Consider the following 19,071-nt stretch of genomic DNA (forward strand, 5'->3'; position numbering starts at 1 on the left):
CAAAGGTCAAAAGAACATATGTAATGATGGCCTTTTTTGGGCAGAACTGGAGATTAAACCCAGGGCTTTTGCACTGAGCCACATCCCCAACCCTTTAAAGAAATGGGTGTTTGTTGTTTGCGACAGAGACCTGCTAAGCCACTAAGTTACCCAGGCTGCGCTTGAACTTTGAATCCTCCTGCCTCAGACTCCCAGAAGGTGCCACCACGTCAGTGACGACCTTCTTACTGGCAGAGACCCTGGGCGGTATAAGGCATCATGTAGGAGAGAATAGGAGTGCAAGAGACCTAACTAAACTGATCCACTCTTGAAATTCCCCATCACTTCCAAGAATGGATGAACACATTCGTGAGAGCGAATTCTAACCACCTCTTGAAGGTCTCACATGGCCACATCTTAATACCACGTGGTTAGACTGTAGTGAGTTGACAGGGGACAAGCTATGTTCAAACCATAGCAGTTACTGTTTGTTACTTGTGGGTGGTGAGTATATCTCATTTATATGTTGGAGCACTTTAATGTTAAACTATTTTAATGTGGAAAATAAAATGAGACAGGATTCAGAAACTGATGTATTTGTATGCAGAGGGAATGATACATACGATTAAGCAGTAAAGCAAGTGAGGACAAGTGTGAGGAGCGGGGAAGTCCGGGTAGAGGATATACAGAGGCTATTATACTATTTTTGGAACTTTTCTATAAATTTGAAATTACATGCAGTTATCAAAAACATTAAAATTGACCTCCAGAAACCAAAGATTAAAAACACATTGAAGGGGTTGATCTTAGACCATCTTTCAAACATGAAAAATAATCCAAAAATTAAAACCAAATGAAAAAACTAAGATAGAGCGTCAAACTAGTTCCATCTCCTTGTGTTACGGATGTGGCCTGGAGAGGGGTGGATCTTGGCCCAGAGCCGCTTGGGAGAGTCCAGAACCATCTCTTCATGTAGGCGTTGTTCAGAAAACACTTGGCACCCACTTGTGGGCATCGGCTTCATGCAGACCCTCTGGGGCCACATTCGTGACCAAGATAATTCCTTTTCCCGAGGACTTGTAGCCCTGGGGAGTGCTGTGGAGGGCGTGCATGTGTATCTTCACGTATGTGCTTGATGTGTGTGCGTGCCTTGACATCCCCCTCTCATAGCCCCAGCGTGGGGCCTGCCAAGCCCACCTCAGGCAGCCCTGGTTGACACTACTGTGCTTTGCTTCCCAGGCAGCTCAGCAACTCCTCCTCCTACAGTGGCGACGTCAGCAAGCACCACACCAGCACCGCTGAGCTACAGAAACCCAGGGCCCAGGAGGAGAACTGGAAGCTGATGGAGGCGGATAAGGCGCAGACAGGGCAGGTGGGGGCTGGCTTCTTCGTAAGGAGGGTGCTGGGTCTGCAGAGCCCTGGCTGTGTGTGGGGTGCTGTGTTACATGAACACGTGCATGCCTGATGATGAGCCTATCCAGGTGCCAGCTACAGTCTCTGAAACTAATGCCAGAGAGGCTAAGTGGCTCCTTACCCAGGGTCACAGCTAGCAAGTAGCAGAGCCAGGATCTGAATCCTGGTTGTTAGGTTCCAGGCTTGGCACTTGTTGATAGCTGTGACTTCACCTCTCATTGAGCAGCTCGGGTCTTCCCCTAGCTTAGGCAGCCTGGATCCTTTAAATCCAGGCCTACTGTGAAGTGGGCTTCGATGTGTGTAAGATGGTTTCAGGCTGTGCGCAGATATAGCAAACACTAAAGATCATGAACTAACATGGTCAGAACTGTTGGTTTGTTTCTCTTTCTGTGTTTATGATGACATCAGTGTGAAAGCCTCCTTTGGGTGCTAGCCTGTCTTAACACCTAACATGGAGAGTGGGTCCCAATCTCTTATTTTATTGTACTTTTTAAGATCATCTGTTTTGGGCAAGCATCAATCATTTTCCATTTACAGTTGCAATTCAGAGTTTATTTTTAAAAGTAAATGTGGTTATGTAAAAACAAAAACAGGGCTAGGATTATAGCTGGGTGATGGAGCATGTACAAGGCCCTGGCTTCCATCTCCAGTGTTCTGCAAAATAGGGAACTGTATTTTTAATATAAGTAAAAATTATGTACACAAGAAAACCAAAACCTATAGGCATAGACTGAGCAGGGTTGGGGGAATCACTGGATGAGGTCCAAGAAAGCACCTCCGCCACCAAAAAGGTATGGGAACCTCAGATTCCCTCCCACTCCATGGAGGAGGTTTGTCTACTTTCATCACAGAAAAGCATTTCAGCATAGATCAAGAGAGGCATAGGCAGGTTTGTTAAGCAGAATTAAAGAAGAGCACACTCAGAAAGGGGTGCAGGTGCTTATGGTCTGGGGGAATTCATGTCGTCTTGGGGCTAGAAGTCTGTGAAATTGGTCAGTTTACAGGAGAAAAGCAACGGCCCAACTTAGAGGCATATTGTATCTTTTAAGACTCTTAGGAATTTTGGAGTAGTTTGCCTGGAAGGTTGGTGAGGGGGGCATTGTAACCTTGGGTAACTTTGCTTATGTCCTGAAGCTATAGTTCCCTTAAAAGTACAATTTTAAAATTACAGTTTCTCTTGTCTCCTTCCTGTCTATCTTTATTTTCTTCAATCCTGCCTTGGATACCTTCTCTTAGATTTACTCAGTTGTACCAGAGCCTCCTGGGACCTCTGGCTGTGACCTATCTTGTGGTCACACCAAGGGCCGCCACGGTCAAGGGCAAGAGGTGACAGTAGTGTCTTTCTTCTTTCTCATACTGATCCTCCTCGTGACAGAGAAATTAGCCCACACACAACACATGGGAAGGAAGGGCCAGAGGAGACAGATCCGAGGGTCATCCCCATTTTATATACAAGGAACAGTGAACCCCGGGTCTCAGACTTGCCAAAGTTGGACAGAGATGGAGCCAGGCTCAACACTTCCCAGTCATTTCTGGCCCCTGATGCCACTACATTCACTTTCCCCAAAGAAGGGGTCCCCAAGCCCTGCTGGTCAGTTTAAGCAAGCAGCTTAGCTGTATGGTGAAGCCAAATGGTGAAATAAGCTCTTTATTCTGAGCCCGCTTTCAGTGCTGTTACCCTGAGTATTTCAGTGTCAGGGATAGACTTGGAAAGGAGAAATGAAAAGGAGATAATCAATTGTATGTCAGCCCCGCTATCCCTCTGCCAGACAGTAGTCAGGTGACTTGTATGATCAAGAATGACACGTGCCATGCTTGAAGTGGCATTAAGCACACACACTAGGAGAGAGACCTGGAGTGGCTGAAAACCTCACCAGATGGTTTGGGTGAAGGATTGGCTTAAAATAGCAAGCCAGTCTTCCTGCCTCTGGCATCAGGCCACTAGGTGTCTTATTTTTTTATTTTTTATTCTAAAGAGAAAAGAACAACAACAAAATGACAAAAACAAAACAAAACAAAAACAGTACAGGATTTCATAACAAAATGATAGGAATTAACAATGGTTGTTGTATTACATATTGTTATCTTCAACGAAGTTGCTCAGATTACCAGAAGTAAGAATGCAAGATTGATCAATTAAAGATAATAAAAAGCAATTAAAAAACATTAGAAATGATGCAGAGCTTCACTAAACAAGATAGTAGGAATTCAACAATGGTTGTTATATTGCATATTGTTGTCTTCAAATTAGTTGCTTAGATGACCCAATATAAGCATGCAAAATTGGTCAAAAAAATTTAAGCATTAACTGTTCCTTTCAATAAACCAATAGACATCAGCATTATCCCAGCTATTGTTGTATTTGTATATACATATGCTTTTTTCCCTTCCTTCTTTCTTTCTTTTCTCCTCTCCCTCATCCCAGTTGTCCCTTCCCTTTGAGCAGTGTGTTTCCCTTTCACAATATTTCGGGTTTTACTTACTCTTTCAGGTTCTTACAGTAGAGAGACAGTACAATGTTGACATATTTAAGTCTGATTTATTTCACTTATGAGTATGGCCTCTAGTTGCATCCATTTACCTATAACAGCCTCGAGTTTAATCTTTCTTTATAGCTGAGTAATACTCCATTGTATAAAATACCACATCTTTGTTTTCCATCCCTCTGTTGATGGGCATTTGGGTTGTTTCCAAGACTTAACTATGACAAATTGTGCTGCTGTAAACATGGGTGCACATATATCACTGTGGTATGATATTTTCAGTTTTTCTGGGAAAGTACCCAGAAGGGGAATAGCTGGGTTAAGCAGGAACTCTAATCCCAGTTTTGTGAGGAATCTCCACACTGATTTCCACTAGGTGTCTTTTAGACCTGGTGTTAGCTGGGGAGCTCAGCAGGGTGCTGCGAGCAATGGGCTGCAGGCCATTACAAATTGTGCTGCTATAAACATGGGTGCTGCAAACACTCCAGTTGTGGAGTGGAGGTGACACTTGGCTTTGATTGCTAGACAGCATGTCCCACCTTCCCGTTTGCTTAAAACTCTGGTGGCTTCCTATGGGTCCTGGAGTAAAGATCAGAATCCTGAAGAGAATCTCCAGACTGTGTGGTCTGGGTGGGACCCCTTCTCCAGCTTCATCCTTTTCCTCCACCCTATGTTCTGGCTTCAGCCACCTTTGCCTCTTCCCAGTTGCTCAAACATGCTATGCTTCCACCTGTTGCAGTGCCTTTGCACTTGCTTCCTCCACTTGAAGAGTTACTCTGCTTTCATTGGATGAACTCCCTACTCTTAGTTCCTTAAATAAAGCCTCCCTTGTACCCTCCCCTGAGGTTAGGTCAGGATGGCCAATTTGATACTTGATGGGATTACACATCCATTAGAGCCTTGCTCCTGTTACGCATTGACCTGGGTGGGTGATTGGATGGCAGCCACTTGCCTGGAGGCTCTGTAAAGTCAGAGGCCTTGACTTTTGCCCACTGATGGCTTCCTTTGTCAGACAACTAAGGAGGAAGGGGTTGTGCATCTGGGCGGAGATGGGCAGCTGGTCTGCCCAGAGCTGTGGACGTTGCTGACCTTGTCTGGACTGCTGTCTCCGTGGCCTCCAGGTGCAGCTCTCGGTGTACTGGGACTACATGAAGGCCATCGGGCTCTTCCTCTCCTTTCTGAGCATCTTCCTCTTCCTGTGCAACCACATTTCCTCCCTGGCTTCCAACTACTGGCTCAGTCTCTGGACGGACGACCCTGTCGTCAATGGGACCCAGGAGCACACGAAAGTCCGGCTCAGCGTCTACGGAGCTCTGGGCATCTCACAAGGTGGGCGTCACCATCCCATCCTTTCTGATTTGGGCGACTGTAATCACCTCATGGCTGATTAGAGAATGGCCCCCACTAAGTCCTCCAGGTTTCATGGATTCCCCCCAAAACCAAGCCCAACCCAGATGAGCAGCACCTGTCACATAGCAGGGCCTCCAGCATTCATAGAGTTTGTGTTTCTCGAATGCAAATACATGGCAGAGCAGGCATTGGATGAGTCGGTCTGGCTCAGGGGCTCACACCCTTAGCTGCTGTGCTGTGCTGTGCCATTCATGGAGTATTGCCATGTGCACAGAGAAACTGCAGTTATGGCTGCACCTGTCCAGTGTCTGTGACACACGTGCATGTACAGTAAATACATATACTTGACGTATTTGAGCACTTGCTGTATGCCAGGCTCACTGCCACTTGGTATTCAACAGTGCTTTAATGTAAATATTGTCCCCATTTTACAGATGAGGGAACTGAGGTTCAGAGGTTAAGTGACTTGAGGAAGATCCCCAAACTAGCAACTGACAGAGATAGTATTTGGCAGTGTTGACCAGAGATGAGAGCCCCCCATTTGCACCCCAGCCTCTTGAGTTTCTTCCTACTCTAAGAGGCCACAGTACAAGCCTCTCCATGCCTACAACATTGCACCCTGGAAAGAACAGCCCCCTGCTGGGTGTGGTTTGGAGGAGCCTCGAATGAGTCATGATCTCTAGGAGGTGCTGTTGGAAAAAGCTTTTAATGGAGAACAGATGTGGATTTCTTGAGTTTCTCAGTTGGTAAGCTCCCCTTCCCCTAATAGCAGGGCAAAGGACTGTGGCCTCAAATTATATTTGAGGGAAAGTAGATAGCAGAGAGGATACGCTGCTTACTGGGGCCCGCGCAGGTCAGGGTCCGTTCTTCAGCCATAAGGTACAGGTGCCTATTGGAAGTCCAGGTCGTCAGAACTGAGCATTCGGTTCTTGGGTTGAATGAGCACACTGCGGTGCGCAGTAGCCACCTGCAGCTGGTGCCGCCCTACTGGGCAGCCCAGTGCACAGTGTGCAGTCACTGCACCAAGTCCATGGGTGGGAGGCTGTGACTCTGGGGCAGGCTGCCTGGATCTCAGTCCCAGCTCTGCTTTCATCTCGCTAAATATGTTTTGTGCACAGTTCGCCTATCTGGGCTTCATTTTCTTACTGAAACAGGTAGCAGTAGGGTCCTTTTCACACCTGTGTGAAAAGCCTAGCACTGTGCTATGCAGGTATTAAGTCACTATCACAGTAGCCGCCGTCACTTTAAGACATTGGGAGTCCGGCCCGCCCGGTCTAAGAGCCCCTCCCTAGTGCCAACCCCTGCCTGCACCACCCGCCCACCACCACAGAGCCTCACACCCAAGTGTTTGCAGGTGTCGCTGTGTTCGGCTACTCTATGACAGTGTCCATTGGAGGCATCTTTGCCTCCCGCCGCCTGCACCTAGACCTGCTGTACAATGTCCTCCGGTCACCCATGAGCTTCTTCGAGCGCACCCCCAGCGGGAACCTGGTGAACCGCTTCTCCAAGGAGCTGGACACGGTAGACTCCATGATCCCGCAAGTCATCAAGATGTTCATGGGCTCCCTGTTCACTGTACTGGGCTCCTGCATCCTCATTCTGCTGGCCACCCCCATCGCTGCTGTCGTCATCCCGCCACTGGGCCTCATCTACTTCTTCGTGCAGGTGAGGGAGCTGTGGCGTCCAGGCTGAGCCCTGTCACCTGACGTCTCCTTGTTTGCCCAGCATAGGGCTATCGAGGACTTGCTGGAGGGAGCTCAGGTTTGCGTTTGTCTATTTTGAAGACCTAAATAGATTTTTAGCTGTATATCAAAATATGTGTACTTTATTTCTAGTAAATTTTAGTTTCTTAGCTTTGAGTTAGAAAACAAAAGCTGTAGGTGTGAAGGTGCATCTGTTAAGTAGACATAACCACAGAATTCTTTATTTCTTAAGCCTCCTATGGATAACAGAGGCATGAAAAACAGCAGAAGAGCTATTTTTCTCTCTTGCAGTAGATATCCTGAAGAAGGCCAGTGCTGGGATGGCAGCTCAGTGACATTGTTAATATGCTAGGTTGCCTTTTCTTCTCTTTTTTTCTTGCATAAGCATTCTATTCTGAAACCGGTCTCATGGTCCAAGAGGGTTGCTGGAGTTTCAGCCATCATGTCTGTATTTTCAGACAGTGAGACTGAGAGAGGGAATGGGCCAAGAGAGCATATGATTGCTGAATGAGTTCCACCCATTTAAATATAGCTAATGGTTCAAACTGAGTCATGTGACCATTGCGCTTTGCAAGGGTGGGTAGCAAGTGCAGTTCTTTAGCTGGGCACGTTGTAGTTTCCAGCAATAAACTTCTGCTGGAAAAGAAGAAGGGGGCGCTGTGCAGGAAGTTAGTAGTCTCTGCCCCAGCCCTTCTGCAGAACCTGTTACCATCGCTGAACACATGATTTCTTATTGCCATATAGATTGTGTACCCAGTTGACAGAAGAGTAAGTATGTTGACACTCAGGAAAGAGAAGCATCTTACCCAAGTGCCAGAGTTTAGCATGCGAACCCAAGCCTGTCCTGCCCTTAGCTACACCACAGCATTAACTATAGCACAGTTGCTAGTTGGGCTTGTTTGCTTAGATGGGAGCAGTCCCATGGCAGCACAGAGGTGCATGGCACCCCACCCCCCTCCATTTAGGTGAGGTCCAGGAGGTCTTGGTGCAGCCAGCCAGCCAGCCCTGGGCCCTGTTTCCCTGTGGCCCAGAGACTGGTGAGCAGGAATAAGGATGCAGTCAGGCAGGGTAGGTCCGGTTCCCAGGCTCTCCCCGTAACCTCTTTAAATTGGTGCCTACTGTTTCTCGGAAAATCTTGCAGCTGCATTTACCGGAAATGTTGTATCATAGTCACTTTCTCGACCCTGGGACAAAGTATCCAACACCACAGCTTGGAGGAGAGGGGCATTTTGGCTCGCAGTTTCAGTCTGTGGTTAGCCAGCTCCAAGGCGGAAACAGCGTGGCAGAGGGAAAGGAGCTCAGCCTGTGGCAGCTAGAAAGCAGCGAGAGGGCGGGGGTGGGGACAGAACACACCGGGGCCCACCCGTGGTGCACCTCCAGCCAGCGCCCCCCCTCCCTGCATCTAATGGCCTCTGTGTACTGCTTTCCTCACCCTGAAGCAAGACACAGGGAGCACCTCATGGGTTTGCTGTGAGGATATAGGAGCAGATTCTGGGACACTGGGCTCGTATAAGTACTGGTTATTTTCACTGTTGTCCACACCGTGCCTATAGTCCACTGGGTGAGCAGGACGCTGGCTAAGTGCCCAGCATTTTTCCTCCTGGAAGTATCAGTCATATTCAGGCTTCTCCGGCATAGCCCCAGGAGGGTGGGATGGGGGAACCATTGCCGACCATCTCATCTCTTCCCCCCTCCAGAGGTTCTACGTGGCTTCCTCTCGGCAGCTAAAGCGCCTTGAGTCAGTCAGCCGCTCCCCAATTTACTCCCACTTCAACGAGACCTTGCTGGGGGTCAGCGTCATCCGCGCCTTCGAGGAGCAGGAACGTTTTATCCACCAGAGTGACCTGAAGGTGGACGAGAATCAGAAGGCTTACTACCCCAGCATCGTGGCCAACAGGTGGGCAGTGGGACCAGGAGGGCCAGAGGGAGACTTCTCGTGCCCCGACTCCCACCCGGGGCCCTTGGTCATGGGGCAGGGTGCAAAAAGCAGCCAAGCAGATAGGCTGGGAGCCCTGGGGAGAGGAAGGGCATGGTGACCAGGCAAGGCAGACAGGAGCATTGTGAGTGCAGGGTCAGGGTTTTGGTGAGCCCTAGAGCCCCACAAGCATGGCCTACTGCTGTCCTGGTGATGCCAGCTCCTCCATGACACGACAGGCCGAGGTCTGTGAGTTATAACTGAATTTAGAGAAGTGTTTGATCTATCCCTGAACAGTCGCCTCCTCTCTCTTACATCCTGGCACATTTTGTTGAAAGGTGGTAAAGACCATCACCAAGCCTCAGCCCATTTGGCACAGTCTAATCCATTGCTTAAGACTGAGTGGAGGGACCCTGAATTGCTGGAGTCTTTGACTTCCTGGGAAGAGTGTTAGGAAGTTTGTCAAAATCTGGCTCGGTCTCTGGAAAAATTTCACTTACATGAAGGTCAGTCACATAGATCATAAGGGCTGTGGTGGAAAAAAGAACCAGCAATACCATTTCCCTAAAGAAATATAAACTGCTTTACATTTTAGAATGTGAAAATAGTTTCTCTTATGCTACATAATAGCTTATGAAAGTTAACTTTAAACCAATGAAATATCTGTTTATATTTCAAAAAGTAAAATAATACATTTTATTTTTTCCAATCAGATTTTATTGGTACATTTTAGTTCTACATAATGATCACATTCATTATACAGAATTTGTACCTGTACATAATATAACTTGGTTATATTCCCATTCCCCTAACCTCACTTTAACCCCTCCTCTCCTCAGTAATACATTTTTAATGTTTCTGAAATTAGGGCGAGTCTGAGAACATGTCAGGCACATTGAATATGGTAGCGTGCATCTCCCTTCTACATCTATCTCCTGCTAAGAGACTTATTTATAAATTTGCAGTGCTGGGGGTTGAACCCAGGGTCTCACACATCCTAGGCAAGCATTCTGGCACTCAGCCCAGTAGACTTATTTTAAATCAATGGTGCCTCTTACAGTTAAGGGCGTTTTCATGTTTAAGGAGTCTAGGGTATCTTTTTATTAAATATGTATGTATGTAACGTTTTAAAGACTTCTTGAGAAAAAGTTGATTCTTAAGAAGGCAAGCTTTAGATTCCAGGGGTTTAGGGGCAGCTTCTGGAGAACGCTGTGTTTATCCTGGGGCTGACCAGGCTGCTAAGAGTGATGAACTTTGAGTCCCATGGGCCCCTTCCCCAATGGCCAGGCTGCATGTTTCCAGTGGGTAGCACCGAGGAGGCCTTTCTCCAGAACATGCAGGGAGTCACTGCAGTTAGTACGTTAACCTCCCCGTGCCCCCCTGTGACCTGGAGCCAGGTCTCTGAAGAGCTGACTGTGTCTGTCTGTGTGTACACCTGTCTGGCTATGTGTCTCCGTGCAGGTGGCTCGCTGTGCGACTGGAGTGTGTCGGAAACTGTATCGTCCTGTTTGCCGCACTCTTTGCGGTCATCTCCCGGCACAACCTCAGTGCCGGCCTGGTGGGCCTCTCGGTGTCTTACTCCCTGCAGGTAGGAGAGGACACTCTTTAATTAAAGTCTCTCAAGGCTAGTTGCCAGGTTCCCGGGCCTTCATATTGGATTCCCCCAGGAACTGGGGAGAGAGAAGGGACTGAGTGGACCTGGAGACCTGTGTACAGAGGCTGGGGACCAACTAAAGCCAAGGAGGAATTTGACACCCAGCCAGGGTTCTCTGTCAGTCAAGAAAATTCCTTGATGGCTCGAGGAGATGCTTCCAGCTACAAGGGAAATGCTTTTAAAACTATGAATTTCAAACGAGGCATGGTAGCATGTGCCTGTATTCCCAGTACTCAGGGTGGCCGAGGCAGAAGAATAAAAAGTTTAAGGCTAGCCTGGGGAACTTAGCGAGGCCCTGACTCAAAACATAAAAAACCGTAATAAAACGCAAACTGTGACCTCTCTCCAAGTCCCGATTTAGCTGTGTTCTCATGAGTTTTGATTGTGTTTTCATATTATCAACTCATTCCAAATATTATCTGATTTACTTTCCAAAGACTTGTGTGGCCCGTGATCATTTTGAAAAATGCAATGCTTAAGAGATGAAGTGTGGCAAGTGTGGGTGATAGCTGTGTGTGGGGTTGCTAATTTCTTACCTGAGGTATTCTATAATTAATGATTCCTTATTGAAAATAAAGTAACTCACGCTCACTCTGCAAACTCCACGTTGACTCTTCCGCTTGTAGATCACCTCGTACTTGAACTGGCTGGTTCGGATGTCTTCTGAGATGGAGACCAACATTGTAGCTGTGGAGAGACTCAAGGAGTATTCAGAAACGGAGAAAGAGGTAAAGCGGGACCCCGACCTGACCCTTTGGCCTTGCTCATCGCTGTGGCTTTACCCCAAAAGTCACAGAAGCCGCCGTGGTTCTTGCTTCTGTTCCTGAGTGGGCGAGTGAGTAAAAGCACATCTGACTTGCATCACCTCTTTCAGTGCCTACTCAGAACCACCTGGGCTTAGAGGAAGAAAATAGTTTTTAATGATCCTGGTTTTCCCCAGGATATCGGATGCCAGTATCCGAGGTTACAGGATGCTTTCAGGGGATTCAGACAGCATTCATCATTTAGTGAGGACATTTTCTTCCTTCTGATTCTCAAGTCTAGCTTTTCTTGGCCTCACAGAGAAGGTCTTAGTTTGCGGCTGGATCTTAGTTTGTAGGGCCCAGTGGATAGCGTGGGGAAGAACACTGTGGGACAAGCAAATAGCGTGCAGGTGCAGAGCATGGGGTGTGTTTGAGGACCAGCCGGGAGGCCAACAGGACGGGGAGGGAGCTGCGGCGGGAAGAGTCATGGAGGTCTGTTCCAGTCGAGCCTGTGGCACAGAGGATGGACTTGGGATTCCTGTTTTCTCTCCCTTCCTGACCCTCTCTGTGATCTAAGGCTCCCTGGCAAATCCAGGAGACAGCTCCACCCAGCAGCTGGCCCCAGGTAGGCCGAGTGGAGTTCCGGGATTATGGCCTGCGGTACCGAGAGGACCTGGACTTGGTTCTCAAGCACATCAACGTCATCATCGAAGGGGGAGAAAAGGTGGGTGTGCGTCATCCCCCCACACCTGCTCACAGTTGGGTGTGGGCTGTGGTCAGGTGGCTAAAACCAGCTGGTTCACCTCCTAGACCACGGTCCGCACTGTGGGTAGGGCCGGGGTCTTTGTCGGGAGGGTAGGGCTGGTGAAAGTGAAGTCTGCTCAGAGCCCAGAAGGTCACATAGCAGGAGCCCAGAGACCAAAGGAGGCCTGCAGATTTGTTGGGGGAGGGGTCCAAGTAAGTTGCATATACTGAAAAACCTGTAACATTTATATAGAAACACAGCTGCTTTTCTTGGAATGTCAGAACATCTAGCAGTGTTGGACAAATGCACCCTCGTGGCACTTTTCTTTTTCTTTTTTGGAATGAATTTATTTTATTTGTATGTGCGCTCAGTGTGTGATGTTTACATTCATCTCAGGGAATAGGTACATGTCCTTAACATACCTTGACTCTTTCTAGGCCCTTCCCCTCCCAATGCCGTCCCTGTCCCTGGCTCTAGATTCCCTATCCCTTTTTCTTTTTTTTTGTTGTGTGTGTGACATAATGATTACATTAATAGTGGATAGTTGGTACCTGTGAACAAGACATCCAGTGCTTTTACATCCCCTTCCCCTCCCATCCCCCTTGGTGTGTGGGTCCCGTTCCCATTTGCAAAAGATCTGCAGCCTCCCTGTTCACCCCAGCTGCTGGCTGCCACATTCATGTGCCTACTTGGCCCTTTTAAGGCCCTCAAGTTTTAATCTCTAGCATAAAATGATGTCATTGTCACTACTAGGGGTAGCTCGAGGCACAGTTGGATAGTTGGGATCTCAGAACCTTCCTTTGGTTAGAAGCTGTTCCTGGAAGACATCCTTGAGATTCTTGGAAATTCTCAGGAAATCATCTTAAGGGTCTTCCTGGCAGTTTGTATTACTCAACATACAGATTTCTTAAACTGTCCTTGCCCCAAGGCTCAGAACATCCCGTTCCCATGAGATGCTGTAATGAGGGGCAAACCAGGGCAGCTGGTGTTCCCATGGAGTCTTTATGACTTATATTACGCCTTAGGGACCTTCCCTGCATCCTGCGCTGTGACATCTGTTAGAAGGTTGAGGGAGCAGTGAGGTTGTGCAGGTGGATGTCAGGAATGCCAGATGGTGCCTGTGAAGTGGGAAGTGTCTCCACGGGACACCAGGCCACATTGAAAAGGTTCTGGTGGCATCTGCTTGCATCTCAGAAATTTCAGCAGCTCAGGTTGGGAAGGTCCTTGTTAGAGGAGTGATACACAGTGTGGAAAAAAAAGGAAATACCCAACCATTGCTTAATCCTCTCTTGAGTTGAAGTTAGTAGGCCTTATTAAACATTCCTTCCGCCTGATACCTGTCTCTTTGGAGGTCTCAACTGACTTAAAGGAGTGGATTCATTCCTTGGGGAGTTTAGCTATAACCTCAATCCTTATTTATTTATTTATTTATTTTTTTTTTGAGGCAGTGTCTTGCTAAGTTGCCTAGGCTGGGCTTGAACTTGCAGTCCTCTTGCTTCAGCCTCCCAGAGTGCTGGGATTACAGGCGTGTGCCACCGTACACTACAAGGGAGTCTTTCTTGATATTTGGCCAAAGCAAGCGCATAAAGGAGTGGCCTTGGGAGCTGGTGCCAGAAAGTGCTGGTGGGAGTTGGCTCAAGCAGGTTTCCGAGCTGCTCTGGACTAGCCACCTGCAGTGAGGACGGTGAGACCAGGACAGCCTCAGAGTCCAGCATTCCCACCTCATGAAGACTCCTCCTGTTCCCCAGGTTGGCATTGTAGGGCGCACAGGAGCCGGCAAGTCCTCCCTCACCCTGGGCTTGTTTCGGGTGAATGAGTCCGCTGAAGGCGAGATCATCATCGATGGTATCAATATCGCCAAGATCGGCCTGCACAACCTGCGCTTCAAAATCACCATCATCCCCCAGGTGGGGTAGGCGGGGCCGGTGGGAAGCTGGGGCCACAGGTCCTGTGGTTCCACTAAAAGCGACAGCAGCCTTCTGTGTGTGTAGACCCAACCAGCCATCAATCGCAGATGTTTTCTCTTTTTGTTTGAAACATTTGTGTGTGTACAAAACATGTACAGATTTTTTTCTTGACATTATTCCCTAGCCGATAGAGTATAACGTCTGCTCACACAGCATTCATACTGTCCTCGGTAGTCTGAGTAACCCAGAGGTGACTGAAAGGCTCGACTCAAGGAGGGTGTGTGTAAATTATATGCACCATTACTGCATTACTGCTGCACCATTACCAAAGGGGCTCGAGCACTGTGGATTTTGACATCTGAGAGGGATCTTAGTGAAACACCATCCGCCCCACCCCTGTTGGGGTCAGGAGGAGGTTCTTTATTCCTTCCTAGAGCTAAACAACAGAGAATTCCCCTCCAGACTGATCCGTGTAGGTGGCTGTTCCCTAATATGTTGCCTGTTAGTATTATTTTTGTAAGAGACAGGAGGAATGCACGGTACTTTAGGATTTGCCAGTGCTGTCTTCCTTCTCTAAGGTTCCCAGCGCGTTTGCATGTTGCACGCTCTGAGAAGCTGTGCAAAAGAGACAGCTGTTTCATGCTGCCTAACCTGAGGTTTCCTGGGGTGTTCTAAAAAATCCTGAACCTCTCTAGAATTAGTGATTCCGAGGCACTCTGACATTTATTGCTCCACAGGTCTGTCGGGAAAGTTTTATGTCTGCCTCTGTGTTCTGCCCCTGCAGAACATGCCATGAGCTTCATGTGCCTTCTGCTCTCTCCTCTGGGCAGGACCCCGTTTTGTTCTCGGGCTCTCTCCGCATGAACCTGGACCCGTTCAGCCAGTACTCAGATGAAGAAGTCTGGACAGCCCTGGAGCTGGCTCACCTCAAGGGCTTCGTGTCCGGCCTCCCCGACAAGCTGAACCATGAGTGTGCGGAAGGCGGGGAGAACCTAAGGTGGGTGGGGCAGGGCCAGTCAGGTGGGAAGCAAGACCCCCGGGCATTGGCTTGGCCAGGGTGTGTGAAAATTCTGCCCTCTTGTGTGGGTTTGAGCCCCAGTTCTGCCACAGACAAGCCACTTACCCCTTTGCCTCTTGGAGCCTCAGTCTCCATGTCTATAAAATGGTTTTCACTCCAGGTTCTGTTTTCCTTGAGGTAAAGGAAAGAAGATGAGGAAGACCAATGCATTTGTCATCATACACTGGCCCCAGTCCACTGAGGGTGGCTGTCATTTGTTAAACTATTAAAGGGTACTTTACCAGTCAGCAGATAGCACTGCTTGAGTCCTCCTGGTCTGTACCCGCTGTCCCTGCTGCCTTAGCTTTCCTTTCTAGATCCCCAGGATCTGTCCAGGATCCAGCAACTAATGCCTGTGACAGCAGGGAACCTCCCCAGTCCTGTCCCAGTGACTTGAGTCGGAGCTTGGTGCAGCTTCCCATTGCCATGACAGCCATCCTCCAGTGTGCTCACACGCTAGGGCGGCCTGCCAGTGGCTCTGCTCATCCTCACCGTGCTCATTCGTGTACCTGGGGTCATCTGGCTGTTGCTGGTCTTTCTGGCCTTCTTGAGGGCAGTAAGGTACACTACATGTGCCTGTCGTCCTCCAGCAGACCAGGTGGGCACGTGGTCATGGTAATGTGAGAAGCCAAGTGTGCATCCCCACATCCAGCCTCCACTGGCCCTGTTTGTCACATCCCTTTGGTCAAGGCAAGGCACATGGCCAAGTCCAGAGTCAGCTGTGAGGACCCTACAGGTGGATAGGGATAAGGGCCATTTTTGCTGTTCACTACACCACTCATGAACTGGACCAATATTTTGAATATCTCCTCTGAACCCTGTGTTGAAATTTATTCTGCTTCTCACACAACAGGAAACATGCAATCGATTGGTAATGTCTGCCGCAGGGTGTGGAAATAGGGAGTGGGCGGGCCCTGCTAGGCCAAGCAGGACAAAGTGTCTCTTCTCCTTCTCCCAGGTCCAGCCTGGGTTCAGGGTCAGGCTTGGGTAACATGGTCTGTGGTCTTTTTCTGCTTTTCAGCATTGGGCAGCGCCAACTAGTGTGCCTGGCCCGAGCTTTGCTGAGGAAGACAAAGATCCTTGTGCTGGATGAGGCCACGGCAGCCGTGGACCTGGAAACAGATGACCTCATCCAGTCCACCATTAGGACACAATTCGAGGACTGTACGGTCCTCACCATTGCCCACCGACTCAACACCATCATGGACTACACAAGGTGAAGCCCTAGCTAAGAGGGCCGGCCCTACTCACTGCCCCATCCATCCATCCATCCATCCACCCAGTCTTTGTGCCAATGAACAGCCCCAGTTGGTGGCACTTCTTTATTTTGGGTAATGCCAGGTACTTATGGCATCGTGCACTCATTTATTCTCAACTTATATATGTATGTGCCTTCCACGTGCCTCAAAGTGGGGCCTAGTTCTGGGCCGTGGGAGCGCTGCAGGCTGCTGTTGCACAGGGGACCTACTCCAGGACTGGGCAGCTTAGTTTGAGGTGACCATGAACAGAGCAACAAATAACCTGATTTCAGAATGTAGCATGTATGGGGAGGGTAATATAATAGGCAGAGGAGGCGGCAGTAGCAGGTAGGCCAGTGCTTTCTTTTAAAAATCGGAAGAAGCTGTAGTTAGTGGTGTAAGACCAGTACTGCGAGAGGCTGAGGCAGAGGATTACGAGTTTGAACCCACTGTGGCAACTTAGTGAGACCTTATCTCAAAATAAAAACTAAGGGCTAGGGATATATAGCCCTTAGTATAAATCCTAGTATAAACCCTAGTACTGCCAAAAAAGGAAAAAGGGAAAAAGAAAATACATCATCCATCCTAGATTATAGTCATCTTTATACCTACACAGTTGTAAAATCAATTTTTAAACATTTATATGGAGCAGGCAGCCACGCAGGCATGATTCCCCATGGAAATCATCATGTGCCCTGGTGCAGGCTGCTAAAGGTTTTGAATTTAGCATAGGCGATCAAGAAAGGCCGCCCTGAGGAGGGGACATTTGAGCTGAGGCCTTAATAATGAGGATGTTGGCCACAGAAAAATCCAGAACCAGGATCAGTAGTCTTTTTCTGTAATATTCCAGAATATTTTTAGCCTTGTAGGCCAGGAGGTCATGGTTACAGCTGTCCATCTCTGATATGGTAGGGTGAAGGCAGGTATCGGCAATACAGAAATGAGCGAGCATGTTTGTGTGCTAATCAAACCGTATTCATAAAAATGGGCAGAGGGCCAGATTTGGCTTCCAGGCCATAGTTTGCCAAACTTTGAGCTAAAGAAAAACTATCCTAGGCAAAAGGTACTGCCTCGTAAAAGGCCCTAAAATGGGAATGTGTTTACTGAATTTGAAGGATAGCCAGAAGCCAGTGTGCCTGGAGTTTAGACTTGAGTGGACGGAGAGGAGGTGGGTCTGGATGGTAGCTGGGGCTAGACCTGGAGCACCAGGTCATCACGTGAGGAGGTTTGAAACTTATTCTGAGAGCACTGTGAAGTCCCTGGAGAGTCACAGGTAGGGGAGTGACACGACATGCTTTTTTTCATCACTACTGAGGGTCTTCACACTGAGCTATATCCCCAGCCCCACCTCCCTTTTTTTTTCTTTTTATTTTGAGAGAGAGCCTTGCTATAAGTCACTAACTAGCCCAGGCTGAGCTTGAATTCGTGATCTTACCTCAGTCTCCCAGAGTACTGGGATTGTAGGTCTGCACTAACACACCCAGCTGATGTGATGTTTTTAAGAGATTGTTGAGCAACTACTATGTAACAGGTGCTGCAGTGACACATTTGAGACCAAGGGGCAATTGGTCTGATATGAGATCAGAAGTGGACATACTTGCATCTTAACAGAACCTCATATACCAAGGGTCAGCATATTATGGCCAACAGGCTGAATTCAGCCTGCTGTCCATTTTTATGAGTAAAGTTTTATTGGTACACAGCCACATTGTCCTGTCATCTCTGGCTGCTTTCCTATTATAAATAGAGCTGAGGTGGATTGTGTAACTGAAACCATGCCAAAAATGTGTACCATCTGGCACATTCCAGAAAAAGACTGCTGACCCCTGTTGTAGACTGTGATAAGATCTTTTTATTTTATTCTGAGTGTAGTGGGCCAATGATTCTGAACAGTTGATAGCATTATCATCATTAACTGCCTACAATGTTATTTGGGATAGAAATTTAGGGAGCAGGATTTGAAATTGACTAGAAATAGGGATTAAAGCTGGGCAACCAGTAGCTGTGGAAGGCTACTGCGTCAGTCCTGGCAGAACATGTTAGGGTTCCAATCCAAAACAATGGCTTGCCCAGATGAGTTCTTTGGGTCACAAGTTTCCTTCCCCTCATGTCTGTCTCTCCTCCCCCTGCAGGGTGATTGTGCTGGACAAAGGGGAGATCCGGGAGTGCGGCACCCCATCCGACCTCCTACAGCAGAGAGGTCTCTTCTATAGCATGGCCAAAGATGCCGGCTTGGTGTGAGCGCAAGAGCTGGGGCACCTGGTCAGAACTGCAGGGCCGACACACCAGTGTCCAGGGATGAGCCGGTGTCCTTGGGAACCCAGACCTCTCAGTCAGAAACCAAAAAAAAAAAAAGGAAAGAAAGAAAACCAAACCCATCAAACCAAAACACACACAAAGTAGCTGCCACCAGCCAGCCCTGGCCAGAACTGACCTTGAAGAAGCCGGAGACAGCTGTGTCCCAGAGAGCCCAGGCGTCCACACCCTGGCCTCGATCCCCGGGAGGTGTGCACACGTCCTCATGCTTCCAGGAGTGCAAGCCGTGTCCCTGGTGCATCCACAGAGGGGCGTTAGCAGCCAGACTTTGGAAAAATTGGTGATGTAGAAGACGCTAGTGACCAAATCCAGCCAACTGCCTCACATCTCTCCAGCCGAAGTCTATGGATTCCAAGTCTCCAAGACACTCCCTGTCACTCCTAGAACCTTATCTGGTTCCAGCTGAATGCTTCGTTCCTTGGGGCTGCTCCCAAGGTTGAGGGGCCTGGTGAAAATCATTCTGACTCTCAGGCCATGTCCCAAGGGCCCCGACAGTCTTCTTGCCAACCATCTGGTCTTCCAGACACTCCGGTGCTGGGAGCCAGCACCCCAGCCCTGCCCACCAGGC

The 19,071-nt window shown here is 48.5% G+C and overlaps 1 protein-coding gene across 1 annotated transcript in view; it reads left to right on the forward strand.

Moving 5' to 3' along the window:
- Abcc1 (ATP-binding cassette, sub-family C (CFTR/MRP), member 1) overlaps window positions 1-18,576 on the forward strand; it is a 129,505-nt gene extending 110,929 nt beyond the window's left edge. Inside the window, exons 21-31 of the mRNA XM_005391080.2 lie at window positions 1,219-1,351; window positions 4,997-5,204; window positions 6,580-6,890; window positions 8,626-8,825; window positions 10,305-10,431; window positions 11,124-11,225; window positions 11,818-11,964; window positions 13,734-13,892; window positions 14,723-14,889; window positions 15,971-16,165; window positions 18,320-18,576. Of these exons, the coding sequence (XP_005391137.1) occupies window positions 1,219-1,351; window positions 4,997-5,204; window positions 6,580-6,890; window positions 8,626-8,825; window positions 10,305-10,431; window positions 11,124-11,225; window positions 11,818-11,964; window positions 13,734-13,892; window positions 14,723-14,889; window positions 15,971-16,165; window positions 18,320-18,428 (1,858 nt within the window). The 3' untranslated portion in view covers window positions 18,429-18,576. The remainder of the gene's footprint in view (window positions 1-1,218; window positions 1,352-4,996; window positions 5,205-6,579; window positions 6,891-8,625; window positions 8,826-10,304; window positions 10,432-11,123; window positions 11,226-11,817; window positions 11,965-13,733; window positions 13,893-14,722; window positions 14,890-15,970; window positions 16,166-18,319) is intronic.
- Window positions 18,577-19,071: the final 495 nt, after the last annotated feature.

Source organism: Chinchilla lanigera, unplaced genomic scaffold (assembly GCF_000276665.1).
Source record: "Chinchilla lanigera isolate Chin_1 unplaced genomic scaffold, ChiLan1.0 scaffold00041, whole genome shotgun sequence".
NCBI lineage: Eukaryota > Metazoa > Chordata > Mammalia > Rodentia > Chinchillidae > Chinchilla > Chinchilla lanigera.